The sequence below is a fragment of the Gigantopelta aegis genome, chromosome 12 (genome assembly GCF_016097555.1).
Source record: "Gigantopelta aegis isolate Gae_Host chromosome 12, Gae_host_genome, whole genome shotgun sequence".
In the NCBI taxonomy this organism is placed as follows: Eukaryota; Metazoa; Mollusca; class Gastropoda; order Neomphalida; family Peltospiridae; genus Gigantopelta; species Gigantopelta aegis.
Window position 1 is genome coordinate 18,090,229 of NC_054710.1, and position 15,942 is coordinate 18,106,170.

Below are 15,942 nucleotides of genomic sequence, written 5' to 3' on the forward strand. Positions count from 1 at the left end.
CTGTGTCTAGACACACTAAAAAGACGTGCCTCTTTTATGAAGATCACAGGGTATTGTGTGATAACCTCAAATCGTAATGGACTTTACCAGCTTTAATACTGTAAGTAATTCTGTAAAACCCTTGATTAAGTAGACTTACCCATCTAAAATCATAAAACTGACCAATTACATAGTCCCAGAGAAAAGAAAATTATCACTTGGGTATCGTGAGTGGTCGTTTTTGCTCGGACGTATCCTACCAATAGGCCTAATAATATGCATTTTTTCTTTGGATTTAAAAAAAACATAAAAACAAACTATAACTCCATTTCGTTATATTGATGCAAATTGAAATATATTTAGTTAAATAGTTTATTATACTATCAAGTCATTTATGTTGGTTTACAAGTCAGGTTGATGAAAGCGAAGTGCCTTGTCGTAAATTAGAGCATTTGTTTACACTGTGCATAATAGAGATGTTGGAACTCAGCTGACTTCACTTCGCCCCAAGCTATACCACCGGATGTCACAAAAACAAAACAAAATGGCTGCCCCCAGTTAGCAGGAATAATCAAGTTTTTTTTATTAATTTTAAAATTACGCGTGTTTCATTTGTTAAAGCCTCAGTATGTCTTGGTGGTCCGGGTATGCATCTTTCCAACACATAAGGCTCTTGTTGGAGTTTAGTCTACCTTTAAAGTGTCAGTATGTGTTGGTGGTCCGGGTATGCATCTTTCCAACACATAAGGCTCTTGTTGGAGTTTAGTCTACCTTTAAGGTAATGCAATAGCTAGATTTGGTTTCCAACAATTAATGTAATTTTTAGTTATTATCCATTTTTAGAGAAATACGGTCCTTAAATCCATGACAGTATGCCTTTAAAAGAAATAACCGACAATCATTAACTGACACTGTGTTTGTCAACAGGGTATAAACCTGAGTGGTGGGCAGAAACAGCGAGTGAGCCTGGCCCGTGCCGTGTACAGCAACGCTGATATCTACTTGCTGGACGACCCGCTAAGTGCCGTCGACTCGCACGTGGGCAAACACATCTTTAACGAGCTCATATCAGAGAAAGGACTTCTCAAGAACAAGGTTAGCAAGACTAAATCAGAAATGGAAAATTTCAAACTCTTTCTTCTCTAATCCGCTCCATCCTCCTAAAAAACCCAAATTGTAAATAATTTCAGTTTGGTTTGACGTAAGAAGAAAAGTAAAAGTGTTTTGGAAATAACAAAAAGAAATACTATTTTTGTGTGCAGTTTGAAAAACAATAGGCTCAGAAATAAATAACTTATAGTAAATTCCATATTATTAAAGGTGTCTCCAGTGGAAAGGACTATATAGAGTTTTCATTTGATTGTTATGAAACTGGGTACAATGATCCTCTGTGGGCCTTGTCTACAAACTATTGTAGAAATATTTTAGAATTTGTATTAAATTTATAATATTTAAATAGAAATTTTACATTGAAAGTTAAATTTGAAGGTTTGTCTTCTCCTAAAGTTGTGATTGTGAAACTTGTTATAATGAATTGGGTCAGTCTTCATAAACAAATAGAGAGATACATGTATTTTGAAATATTTGAATTGTGAATTTGTATTAAATTTTAAAAACTTCAATCAATATTTTACATAGAAAATGTAAAAGTCTTTATCTCATACCTGTCAACTCTCACGCATTTGGCGTGAGTCTCATGCATTTGTAACAAACATCACGCTCTCACACAACGTTACTATAATCTCACACTTTTTCTAAAAATAAAAATATTTTATAATCGTGGTTTATACTTAAGAGCTGAATGGAATTATATGTTTATTATGCAGGTCTCTGAATTCGTTACCTATTAATAATAATACAGCATACTGAACCCATCCTTGGTTCAATACCAACAATCACTCGTGGGTGCTACCGATGACCGGCGTAACCGTATTAATTAGTAAAACTTGCACTCGCTCGATTTTTTTTTTTTTTTAGAGATTTCCATTTTGGACAAACAACAAAACAAACTTCGCCCTGGACCCAACCAAGAGCCTGCAGACCCTGGACCCTGACTTCTAATTTTTTCATGCCTAAGAATTGCCACAGGTTGACAGCTCTGTTACTGACTTTATCTTGTTGATTGTTTCAGACGCGCGTGCTGGTCACACACGGGATTCACTGGCTGCATGTGTCTCTATGTTACTGACTTTATCTTGTTGATTGTTTCAGACACGCGTGCTGGTCACACACGGGATTCACTGGCTGCATGTGTCTGTATGTTACTGGCTTTATCTTGTTGATTGTTTCAGACACGCGTGCTGGTCACACACAGGATTCACTGGCTGCATGTGTCTGTATGTTACTGGCTTTATCTTGTTGACTGTTTCAGATGCGCATGCTGGTCACACACAGGATTCACTGGCTGTATGTGTCTGTATGTTACTGGCTTTATCTTGTTGATTGTTTCAGACGCGCGTGCTGGTCACACACGGGATTCACTGGCTGCCGAGGACTGATCTAATTATTGTGCTTAAAGATGGGCAGATATCCGAGATGGGCTCTTACGAACAACTGCTGAGTCATGATGGGGCCTTTTCCTCGTTTCTTAAGATGTATCTTACAGAGGAGGTCGAATCAGAGGAGGACGAAGACCCTGAAAGTAATTTTACTGAGACAGACAGACAGATGAATGGACAGAACTAGAGACAGACAGATGAATGGACAGAACTAGAGAGACAGACAGATGAATGGACAGAACTAGAGACAGACAGATGAACGGACAGAACTAGAGAGACAGACAGATGAATGGACAGAACTAGAGACAGACAGATGAACGGACAGAACTAGAGAGACAGACAGATGAATGGACAGAACTAGAGACAGACAGAGATGAACAGACAAAACTAAAGTCCGAAACAAAATGTTAACAACTATGATAAATTGCTATCCTACCTTTATTTTTCTTTAGATTTTACCCACATTTTGTCCAGACAGAAATCTTGTAAAAACCATTACAGTGACACAGATTCGACATACTAGATGATAACCATGTCACCTATATCGACTTCGCTGAGAGCGTATAGGGCAAAAAGCATGTAATTTTGTGCCAGCTGCCATTTTGACTTTTTATGGAATATTCTCAAAGAGGGGTGAAAGGATATGACTTAATCTAACGTCATAACATGTGATGATATAAAAGCAAACATGATGACATCATATTATTATTTATTATTATTATTTGTTTGTTTAAATATACCACTAGAGATCATTGATTTTATATTAATTATGTCACATACTTTGGAGGCTTTCACCCCTCTTGAAGTGTATTCCATAAAAAAGCAAAATGGCAGACGGCAGAAAACTGCATGTATTTTGTCCTATGCTATTTCAACGAAGTCGTTACTGACGACATCGTTACAGTCTCATGTGTGGAATCTGTAATGGTTTTTTCACAACTTGTGTGTGGACAAAATTTGGGAGAAATGTAACGGTAATTAAAGGTAGGAGAGTAATTTATCGTAGTTGTTAACAATTTGGTTCGGACTTTAGAGACAGACAGAGATGAACAGACAGAACTAGAGACAGACAGACAGATGAACAGACAGAACTAGAGACAGACAGATGAACGTACAGAACTAGAGAGACAGACAGATGAACAGACAGAACTAGAGAGACAGACAGATGAATGGACAGAACTAGAGACAGACAGACAGATGAATGGACAGAACTAGAGACAAAGACACACAGACAGATCGAGGTAGATGAACACACAGAACTAGAGACAGAGATGGACAGACAAACCGAACTGGAGACAGGGACACACAAACAAAGAGATGGACGGACAAACAGCACTAGAGACAGACAGACAGAACTAGAGAGACACAGACATATGGATGGACAGACAAAACTAGACATAGACAGATATGGACAGGCAGACAGAACAAACTAGAGACCGAGATGGACAGACAGACAGAACTAGAGAGACACAGACATATGGATGGACAGACAAAACTAGACATAGACAGATATGGACAAGCAGACAGAACAAACTAGAGACCGAGATGGACAGACAGACAGAACTAGAGAGACACAGACATATGGATGGACAGACAAAACTAGACATAGACAGATATGGACAGGCAGACAGAACAAACTAGAGACCGAGATGGACAGACAGACAAAACTAGACATAGACAGATATGGACAAGCAGACAGAACAAACTAGAGACCGAGATGGACAGACAGAGATGAACAGACAGAACTAGAGACAGACACACAGATAGAGAGTCAGACAGAGATGAACAGACAGAACTAGAGACAGACACACAGATAGAGAGTCAGACAGAGATGAACAGACAGAACTAGAGACAGACACACAGATAGAGAGTCAGACAGAGATGAACAGACAGACAGAACTAGAGACAGACACACAGATAGAGAGTCAGACAGAGATGAACAGACAGACAGAACTAGAGACAGACACACAGATAGAGAGTCAGACAGAGATGAACAGACAGACAGAACTAGAGACAGACACACAGATAGAGAGTCAGACAGAGATGAACAGACAGAACTAGAGACAGATAGAGAGTCAGACAGACAGAACTAGAGACAGACACACAGATAGAGAGTCAGACAGAGATGGACAGACAGAACTAGAGACAGACACACAGATAGAGAGTCAGACAGAGATGAACAGACAGACAGAACTAGAGACAGACACACAGATAGAGAGTCAGACAGAGATGAACAGACAGACAGAACTAGAGACAGACACACAGATAGAGAGTCAGAAAGAGATGAACAGACAGAACTAGAGACAGATAGAGAGTCAGACAGACAGAACTAGAGACAGACACACAGATAGAGAGTCAGACAGAGATGGACAGACAGAACTAGAGACAGACACACAGATAGAGAGTCAGACAGAGATGAACAGACAGACAGAACTAGAGACAGACACACAGATAGAGAGTCAGACAGAGATGAACAGACAGACAGAACTAGAGACAGACACACAGATAGAGAGTCAGACAGAGATGAACAGACAGATAGAACTAGAGACAGACACACAGATAGAGAGTCAGACAGAGATGAACAGACAGAACTAGAGACAGACACACAGATAGAGAGTCAGACAGAGATGAACAGACAGAACTAGAGACAGACACACAGATAGAGAGTCAGACAGAGATGAACAGACAGAACTAGAGACAGACACACAGATAGAGTCAGACAGAGATGAACAGACAGAACTAGAGACAGACACACAGATAGAGAGTCAGACAGAGATGAACAGACAGAACTAGAGACAGACACACAGATAGAGAGTCAGACAGAGATGAACAGACAGAACTAGAGACAGACACACAGATAGAGAGTCAGACAGAGATGAACAGACAGAACTAGAGACAGACACACAGATAGAGTCAGACAGAGATGAACAGACAGAACTAGAGACAGACACACAGATAGAGAGTCAGACAGAGATGAACAGACAGAACTAGAGACAGACACACAGATAGAGAGTCAGACAGAGATGAACAGACAGAACTAGAGACAGACACACAGATAGAGAGTCAGACAGAGATGGACAGACAGACAGACAGAACTAGAGACAGACACACAGATAGAGAGTCAGACAGAGATGAACAGACAGAACTAGAGACAGACACACAGATAGAGAGTCAGACAGAGATGAACAGACAGAACTAGAGACAGACACACAGATAGAGAGTCAGACAGAGATGAACAGACAGAACTAGAAACAGAGCAAACATGTTTAGGCACAGAAAGAGGGTATGGGGGAAGACAGACACAGACGGACGGACAGACAGACAGAGCCAAAACTGGTTTTTTGTTTACACATTGCTCATAAAAGTCCAGTTTTGCATAATATATTGATTGTCTGCACATCGTATTTAACACTCCATTTTCATTGTAAAATGGGTTCCACAAACATAAAGTGGGTTACCTGACTGCATGATCCACAAATGATTTATATACATTGCCAGATCTCAGTTCTCAGAGGTCTGTATTCTGAATGATTTGTTAATACAAGACCGTGTGTACTTGAGATGGGTCTTTATGGAAAAGTACTGCTGGTGATCATCAACATGTGATGTAGGTATGCGTATGCGTGGAGAGATCCAAGAGATTAGTGTGAATTGTAATAATAGAGGTCTATGGTTAAGCTTATCAAATGTTTTTATCCCATAGTAACTATTCTTAAGGGGCGTTCTCATTATGTGATAAGTTGCACCGACTTGTTGCCTACGATCAAATCGTACAGTGAGAACATCCAAATCAGAACAACTTTAGTATTATTCGTTACGATTTTTGTAGAAACGACAAATTGCATGCAACAAGTTGGCATAATAAGAAAGCCACTTTAATAGTTATTACTGTTTTCAGTTTTAAGAACAAAATAATCTACATAATTATATAATAAATGTTAAAAGAAACTAAATGGAGTTTGTCCTAAAACCTGAATATTGTCTTGGTTTGTGCTGTGAAGAGAGGTAGGAACTAATGATGTGTTTGATTGCAGTCCAGGAAATCAGGAGTAAAATTCTGGAGCGGATCACGTCTGATACAAGTGTAACTGATGATAAAACAGAATTAGAACTGTGAGTAACTTATTGTTTTACTTATTCATTCTGGGGCGGATCACGTCTGATACAAGTGTAACTGATGATAAAACAGAATTAGAACTGTGAGTAACTAATTGTTTTACTTATTCATTCTGGAGCGGATCACGTCTGATACAAGTGTAACTGATGATAAAACAGAATTAGAACTGTGAGTAACTTATTGTTTTACTTATTCATTCTGGGGCGGATCACGTCTGATACAAGTGTAACTGATGATAAAACAGAATTAGAACTGTGAGTAACTTATTGTTTTACTTATTCATTCTGGGGCGGATCACGTCTGATACAAGTGTAACTGATGATAAAACAGAATTAGAACTGTGAGTAACTAATTGTTTTACTTATTCATTCTGGAGCGGATCACGTCTGATACAAGTGTAACTGATGATAAAACAGAATTAGAACTGTGAGTAACTAATTGTTTTACTTATTCATTCTGGGAGTGGGACGTAGCCCAGTGGTAAAGCACTCGCTTGATGTGCAGTCGGTATAGGATCAATCCCTGTCGGTGGGCCCATTGGGCTATTTCTCGTTCCAGCCATTGCACCATGACTGGTATATAAAAGGCTGTGGTATGTGCCATCCTGTCTGTGGGATGGTGCATATAAAAGATTCCTTGCTGCTAATAGAAAAATGTAGCAGGATTCGTCTCTGTTGTGACTTTATCCGAGTATTAAGATTATAATTAAGGGGTACTTACGGTTTAGCGGATTATCTGGATTAGTATGCTTCTGTCCGGGTTACGGTTCAGTCGCAAGAGACCGGGCTTGGCCTTCCAGAATCGTCTGCTGCATTTCTTTGCCCACGTGACGTTCCTTGTCCAATGGGTGGGTCCCTTTTTCCCGCCAAGCTCTACATGGTGAGGCACCAGTAGACTTTCCGTCTCCAGGGGTGTCAGGCGGCTGACCATTTCCAACAACGACATCCAGTCGTCGACTGGTCGCGAGTCACCACACTCTCCCCCGTTTTATAGAAGAGAAGATCACCTCCTGAATTTTCAGGGAACATCAAACACTTCACCAGCAGGTTTCTGGCTCAGATTCACACGGGCCAGGATTCGATGAACATCCATGAATAAATAGGTTCTTTGGAAACATCCAGGGTTTCCTGTTGTTATAGGTTAAGACCACCCCCCCAAAAGAAACAGTCATATCATATTTGTAGAAAGATACTGACTTATCTGGCGGTGGCATCCAGAAAAGCCATTAAAGTTATATCCACGAGTATTATCCATTGAGCATAGTTAAAGTCACATCCATGAATATTAAAATTATGCATTAAGCACAGTTCAAGTCACATCCATGAATATTAAAGTTATGCATTAAGCACAGTTCAAGTCACATCCATGAATATTAAAGTTATGCATTAAGCACAGTTCAAGTCACAGCCATGAATATTAAAGTTATGCATTAAGCACAGTTCAAGTCACATCCATGAATATTAAAGTTATGCATTAAGCACAGTTCAAGTCACATCCATGAATATTAAAGTTATGCATTAAGCACAGTTCAAGTCACATCCAGGAATATTAAAGTTATGCATTAAGCACAGTTCAAGTCACATCCAGGAATATTAAAGTTATGCATTAAGCACAGTTCAAGTCACATCCAGGAATATTAAAGTTATGCATTAAGCACAGTTCAAGTCACATCCATGAATATTAAAGTTATGCATTAAGCACAGTTCAAGTCACATCCAGGAATATTAAAGTTATGCATTAAGCACAGTTCAAGTCACATCCAGGAATATTAAAGTTATGCATTAAGCACAGTTCAAGTCACATCCAGGAATATTAAAGTTATGCATTAAGCACAGTTCAAGCCACATCCAGGAATATTAAAGTTATGCATTAAGCACAGTTCAAGTCACATCCATGAATATTAAAGTTATGCATTAAACACAGTTCAAGCCACATCCAGGAATATTATTAATGAAACACCAAGAACTACTCCTTGAATAACACTTAAAGTTAAACACTTCAAAGGTAAACACTTAAAAGTTAAACACTTAAAAGTCAACAGTTAAATAAATTCCAACTCAGCCTTTTGTGCAAATGTCAATCAAGGCAACTATATTACATTATATTACACAAACCTAACAAAAAAACTGGTCCATCGTATTTTGCCCTATATGATGTTGGCCTCCTAATTACATCCTTAATAAAAAAAAATCATAATTCAAATAGTTATCCCTCAACTTAGCAATAGTTAATTGAGAATTAACTATTATTCCCCCCCAAATAATCTGGGACCCTCTCCCTAAGGAACACACGATCAGACAGGATTTTTCATGGCCGATACCTTCCCTCCCCCTCACAAAAGGATGCAAAAGGTCCTCATCATCCTGGAAAAATATAATTTTATGTCCTGTTTTATCTTCTCAGTATTACATACTTACCTGAGAAGAGACCCCTTAAAAATAAGGTCTTTTCCCAGTTACCCAAAATCCAACCCCCCCTTCCTGGGACATCTTCTATTATTACTTACCCACAGGTCTACCATACCCAATTAACTGTTCCCCAAGTGGATGCTGAACACCAACCATTCACCTGAAATACATTTAACTGGATAATATTGTTAGAACTGAAATAAAACATTAAAATTAGACATATAATACGATTATTTAAGTTTAACCCTCATTCTCTGGTCTACAAACCATCATTAAGATATACCACCACTAAAAATCCCCCACCATTTTGAAATAATTATGTTCAATATTTTAAATTCAGTACATATCGCCTGACTAAGATATGTAGTTATGAATGATGTGGAGGGGTGTTCCCAGCTAATGCCAGGTACCAACCCGTTCCATACAGACTTGACCATACTCACTGTGGTGAGTCTGCTCCACACACGGGACAGATATACAAGTCCATCAGTCTACCCTCCTCCGGGGTTACCTCCACACACACACCATGATACCACTCTTTATACCGGTCGCACTGTATCATGAACTCACCTGTGTAAGGCCCCAGACAAAAACAATAAGTTTGTTGGCTCTTTGTTTTTCCCCCCGTCTTGGCCCTAGTTTGTCTACCCTGTTCTGCTGTTTCCTTCTTCTGGCCCAGTAACTCCCCTTTTGCCCGATCTAACCATGGTGGTACCCTCCGATCATTACACAATTTTAATTGGTCATGGTTGATCACTGACACTTCTTTACGGAGTTGTACTTTGTACAAATAAGGGGAAATGCATTCCTTTATCAGTCCAGGACCTTTCCATGGTGGGCTAAGTTTTTTGTTTTCCCCTTTAAGAACAGCTGTGTCCAACACATACACATAGTCCCCTTTGGAATACTTGTGTTCTGCTGTTCTCAGGTCATAATCCCTTTTCATTCTTTTCTGGGACTCGCCCAACTTATCCCTAGCCAGTTCATGTGCACGATGGATTCTTCAAGCTGGGCCACATACTCATCAACATGTGCCGGCTGCTTCCCTACAGGGGGCCTGAACATGAGATCTGCAGGTTGATTGACCTCTCTACCCAGCATCAGGTGATTACGAGTGTAACCTGTGTGGCGGTTTACCGCAGAGCGTAAAGCCCCTGCCAACTGAGCCAGGTTATCATCCCACCGGGTTTGAGATTTGTCAATATAGCATCGAACGGCATCCATGAGTGTACGGTTGTATCGTTCAACCTGTCCGTTAGCAGATGGACGGTAGGGTGTAGTTCGGGCTTTATGAATATAGAGCAATTTACACACTTCTTGAAATAGCTCCGATTCAAAATTTCTCCCCTGATCAGTGAATATCTCAAAAGGGTAGCTAAATCTCGAGAAAAACTCATTGATAGCTGCCCTTGCTGTCACCTCAGCTGTCTGGGAGGTTAGAGGTATGCACTCTACCCACTTTGTAAACTGGTCTACCATCATGAGTACATACTCATTACCATTTCAGTCTTGGGTAATGGTCCCAGGAAATCGAGATGTACCCTCTCCATAGGGACCCCCGCATGAAACTGTTTCATGGGGCACCTCGCCTTCCTTTTACCCTTCTTACAACAGTTACACCGTACACAGGTAAACACAACGTTTTTTACAGCCCTAGACATACCGTACCAATAATACCTGGCACGCATCCTACATTTGGTACGTTCCACACCCTGGTGTCCCGAGGCTGGAATATCGTGATTTACCCTGAGCCACTCCCGGCGCAAGGAATGGGGTACAACTAGCAGTTCTCTGCTCCCCGAATCATCCACAATTCGTTTGTACAGGACCCCCCGTTCATCTAAATGAAACGTGTCCCAGTTAATCCAATAGCACTTGGATTCACGGTCGTCCAGAAACAAGTCTGCCTCACTGGGTACTACCTGCGTTTCCAACCATTGGATAACCTGTCTCAAATCCCGATCCTCACGCTGCTTTTCCTTCATCTGGTCAGCCCAGTACCCCACAAAGGAGTTGTCACCCGAACTGTCCTCAGTAGTAGTTACTGACAGCACTTTGTTAGGGACCACACCTACATCTATATGTGTACACAATGGCCCCGTACTCTGGGGCTGGGGATCGAACTCAATACCCCCAGTGAGCAACTGCTGGAACTCAGTACTCTGCACCACTGATGCACTCTCATTTACCGCAGAAACGACCTGCCGTACCAGTGTCAGTTGATCCACCCTGGTGGCTAAAGGTACTGCATCATCCACGTTGTCAAAAAATGAGCCCCAATTGTCATTGGCTTGTACACAATACTTGCAGCCCCCACAAGGCAAGTCTTGTAGTCTGACACCTGCCTTAAATTCTGGGCATGGTTGTGATACAGGCAGACGTGACAAGGCATCAGCGTCCATGTGCTGCTTACTGGGTCGGTGTTGAATCTGCATGTTATATTGACCCAGTTCCTCTAACCATCTGGCTAATTGACCTTGCGGTTGCTTAAAGTTTAACAACCATGTTAAACTGTTGTGATCAGTTCGCACTAAGAATCTCCTACCCAGCAGATAGTGGCGGAACTGACGGGTAAACTTTACCACCGCCAACAATTCTTTCCGGGTAGTACAGTACTTTTTCTGTTCCGAGGTGAGGGTACAGCTGGCATAAGCAACTGTTCTTTCGGTGTCGTTCTGCAGCTGAGACAACTCTGCCCCTATTGCCTTGTCCGACGCATCCGTATCAAGTATGAATGGGTCATCTTTGTTGGGCAATGTTAGCACCGGAGTGGATACCAGTGCATCTTTTAGCTTAACCCAAGCTGCTTCCTGGGCAGGTCCCCACATAAATGCTCTTTTACCCGTGATCTCGTACAAGGGGGACTGCAATTTCCGCAAAATTAGCTATGAAATTGCGATGGTAGTTGGCAAAGCCCAAAAAACTTTCTACCTCCCTTGTGCACCGGGGAATAGGCCACTCCCGAACACTGTCGGCATATCCAGTGCCCATCTCTACCCCGTTGGGACCTATCACTCTACCCAGAAATTCCACCTTTGTTTGAAACAGTTCACATTTCTTGGGTTTGAACTTCAGACCATATTCGCGAAATCTGTTAAAGACTGACCGCAAATTAGTCAAATGATCACCCTGGTCCTTACCCATGACCAAAATATCATCCAAGAATGCTAACGCCACATTCCACGTTAACCCTCTCAAAACCAAGTTCATGGCTCGAGCAAACGTTGCCGGAGCATTGCACAACCCAAAACCCATGCGTACGAACTCAAAAAGGCCATACTTTGTCACAAAAGCTGTCTTTTTCCGGTCCTCTGCTTTAACACCAATCTGGTAATATGCTGAATTAGCATCCAGTTTAGAAAACCAGATATTTCCAGATAGGGTATCTAAACACTCATCTATCAGTGGTAACGGGTACACGTCTTTGGCAGTGACCTCGTTCAACTTTCTATAGTCAATACACCACCGGACCCCTCCATCCCATTTACGAATCAGTACGGGAGCAGAAGCCCACTCCAACGCAGATGGCTGAATTATTTCTGCATCTAGCATTTTCTGTAAATGAGCTTCTTTCTCATTGACAAAACATTGGGGTGTTCGCCTCATTCTTGCCTTGACAGGCCGGGCATTACCCGTATCTATCTCGTGCTCTATCGTGGTAAATGAGCCAAAGTCAAAATCACTCTGGGCAAACACATCCTGGTACTCAACCAGTAAAGCGGCCAGGTTTTCCGCTTGCTCAGAGTTCAACTCTTTACAGGAGTTGTCGTACATGTTTTTCAAAAATTCAGGTACCACCTGTTTTTCACCCCGAGATTCTTTCAGCCTTTTTACCGTAGCAGATTGCGGCAATTTGTGATTTACCACCAGTGCTGCTTCCATAGCATGTCCCACCACCTGCTGTGCCCGGAGTGTTACTGGTCTATCACCCAAATTCACCAGACACACACTAGCCTTGTTGCCTGCTGCCTGGAACGTATATGGCATCATTGCTAATGTCGATACACAAATGTGGGCATACTTCGGCTCACACTACAGGGAAAATGTTTTGCTGAATTTGGCGGTACCACCACCTTTTCTAGCACCTTAACCTTCGCCACCACTGGCGACTGACCAATCAATGCAAAAACCATAGAAATGGGTTTACCCCCAACCGTTAGTGTGCCTGCCTGTAAATCCAACTTTGCATTACAGGCCCTCAAAAAGTCTAAACCCAACAACATATCATCCTCGATTGGGGCTACATACATTCTGGACTGAAAATGGGTATCTCCCAGTGTCAAGGTCACAGGACCGACAACAATCCCTTCCATTTTCATTTCTCGGCCTGCGGTATTCAGAGATACAGCCCGAATAACCTTAGGCTTAGTCACCATGCTATCGTAGATTCGGTCAGCAATGATATTCACCTCAGCCCCATTGTCTACTGTGGCATTTACAGAACACCCATTTACAATGACAGGTACAGAGAACATAGGCCCAGCGCTTACAGGTTTAAGTCTGATGACTGGTGTTGCCTCCCCTTTCTCTGTCCCTACTGCCTCCACTGTTATCTGCCCTTCCATTGGACAGCTCTCTGGAGGTACGGTTACCTTCCTTTCTTCTACTACCAATTTTTTCTTATCCGGAACATCACCCACCTCTGGGCTGTCCCTGCCAGGAGTCAGTACATTTAAAACATCACTGCCTTTTGAGCAATCTCTGATAATTTCACTCACTGTATCATCACCAGCTATTACGGTGCCAAGAACACCCCCTTATTTGGGCAGTCCCTAACATCGTCAACTACACCCCCTCGACCACCACTGTCGAAAATGACCCCTCTTTTTCAGCCGCCATTCCCGTCGCCTCAACTGCCACATCCATGGTTCCCGCAGCCACCCTCTTTTCAGGTGCTACTGCCACTACGTCCACAGTCCCTACGACTACATCCTTCCCCTGGTTACCCCCTATCGTAACCCTATCTCGGCTACTCTCCAAGGTCACCCCATTTTCGACAGTCCGATCTACATGTGACTCGTTTGATGCTAGCCCTTCCTGTTCAGCCACCCCACCCGTTGCCCCCACTGTCATGCCCGCATTTTCTACAGCCACCCCCTTTCCAGGTGCTCCCCCTGCGACGTCGACAGTCTTTGCAACCACCTCCTCCGAGGTCATACTCGTCTCCTGGTCACACCATGTAACTTTATCCAGGGGTCTGGTCTTCGGGCATGATAATGATACAATGATCACTCTGTAAAGTTGGCTTCGGGGTGGACGCCGAATTCTGACGTGTACATATCTCTACACCCCCCCCCCCCAACTTACAGATTTCTTCCCTACAGAACTGCCAGCCACCCCCTTGGTGCCGACAGCCCTGCACCCGGTACCCAACGGTACCGTACCTGCTAGAGACCGTCTACCACTACTCTCTTGGACTGGGTTAAGGCCTACTGACCCAGCCCTTTCCCGTTTAACAACTTCGTTCCTCTCCATTGTGAACACTCCCTTCGAAAGTGTCCCACGTCATTGCAAAGATAACATCTAGGAGGCACCCTTTCCCTTCCCTGTGGTGAAGGAGACCCCTCCCTTCTACCCACTGAAGGTGACCTATCCCTAGGTTGGAACTGCCCCCTGTTGTTGTTACTAAAACGTGACCGGTCCCCCCCTGGGCTACTCACTCTCCGCCCTTTTAACTCTGCAACTTCCGTCATCAGATGTTCCACCATTTTTTCTAGTCTCTCCATAGCAGAGTGGGGGGCGTTAGGCGTCTCCCGCCCAAGGCTACCAGTGTTTCTACTAACACTCATATGAGCGACCCGCTGTCCACCGATTGACAGGTCATCCACCCGACTAGACAAACAATCCAATCTATCTCTTAAACTGTCTCCCACCGGATTAAGCTCCCTATTGATTGTACTCTTATCACTGTGTCCCAATCCGTCTACGCGGGACACGCGAGCCTCTAATGGTGTACTACACGGTACTCTACCAGTAGATCGAGCATTCAGTGCCGCATTGGTGCACTGCCACCGTAACAACATATCCATAGCATCGTCAAGAGTCCGGGGGTTTGCATTGCACAAATGATGTGCCGCCGCTACATCTTCACAACCCTGACAAAATCTGGTCGTTACCTGAGAAGACATAAAGTCGTCGGGCAGACCCTGAAACGCTCTATTTGCTAGAACTACCACCCGGTCCGCCCAATCTCTGATATCCTCCCCTGGTTTTTGTTTAGCCGTGAAAAACTCCATCTGAGCCGAACTCGACATATCATACGACCCAAATCGTTTCGCCAGCTTGTGCATAATCTCTGTATACCGGAGGTTTTGGGGGGCCAATATAAGGGCATAATACTCATTGGCCTTTCCCTGTAATGAAAAACAAAGTTCCTCTTTACACCGCTGTGGGGGCCAGTTCGCACACTCGGCCATGTATTGAAATTTGGTTTCAAAAGCCTTCCAACTACTTTTGCCGTCATATTCCACTTTCTTGTTGAAGTGAAATAACCTTTCCTCCGGCGCACCCCCCCTTACTGGGAACCTCCCCTCCGGATGAAAATTAAATCCATCCCTGTCTACATCACCCCCTCCTTGACGATATGGGAAACGACCCTGATACACCGACCTCCCCTGTGGGTGAACGATAGAACCACCCCTTTGGGGGTTAAATCCTTCCTCATAAGAAATGGGACTACTCCTGTGCCGAGTACCCCCCTCTGAGTATGACAGTGGACCACTCCTGGGGATAACCACCCTCCGATGACGGACCGAAATCGCCCCCGTTCGGGTTATCCCCCTCTGGGCGTGAAATGGTACCAACCCTGTTCGGGTAACTACCCTCTGGGTAAGAATCATGACTACCCCTGGCCGGTTTACCCCACTCTGGGCATGGGTAAGTACCACCCCCTTTCGGGTAACTCCCTTCTGGATAGGAAGCAACATCACCCCTGGGTGGA

The 15,942-nt window shown here is 43.0% G+C and overlaps 1 protein-coding gene across 2 annotated transcripts in view; it reads left to right on the plus strand.

Annotated features, from left to right (window-relative positions):
- LOC121386640 (multidrug resistance-associated protein 1-like) overlaps nt 1–15,942 on the plus strand; it is a 111,745-nt gene that overhangs the window by 60,861 nt on the left and 34,942 nt on the right. For both annotated transcript variants that reach the window (XM_041517610.1, XM_041517611.1), the window contains exons 19-21: nt 907–1,074; nt 2,431–2,620; nt 6,512–6,590. In XM_041517610.1, coding sequence (XP_041373544.1) covers nt 907–1,074; nt 2,431–2,620; nt 6,512–6,590 — 437 coding nt within the window. The remainder of the gene's footprint in view (nt 1–906; nt 1,075–2,430; nt 2,621–6,511; nt 6,591–15,942) is intronic.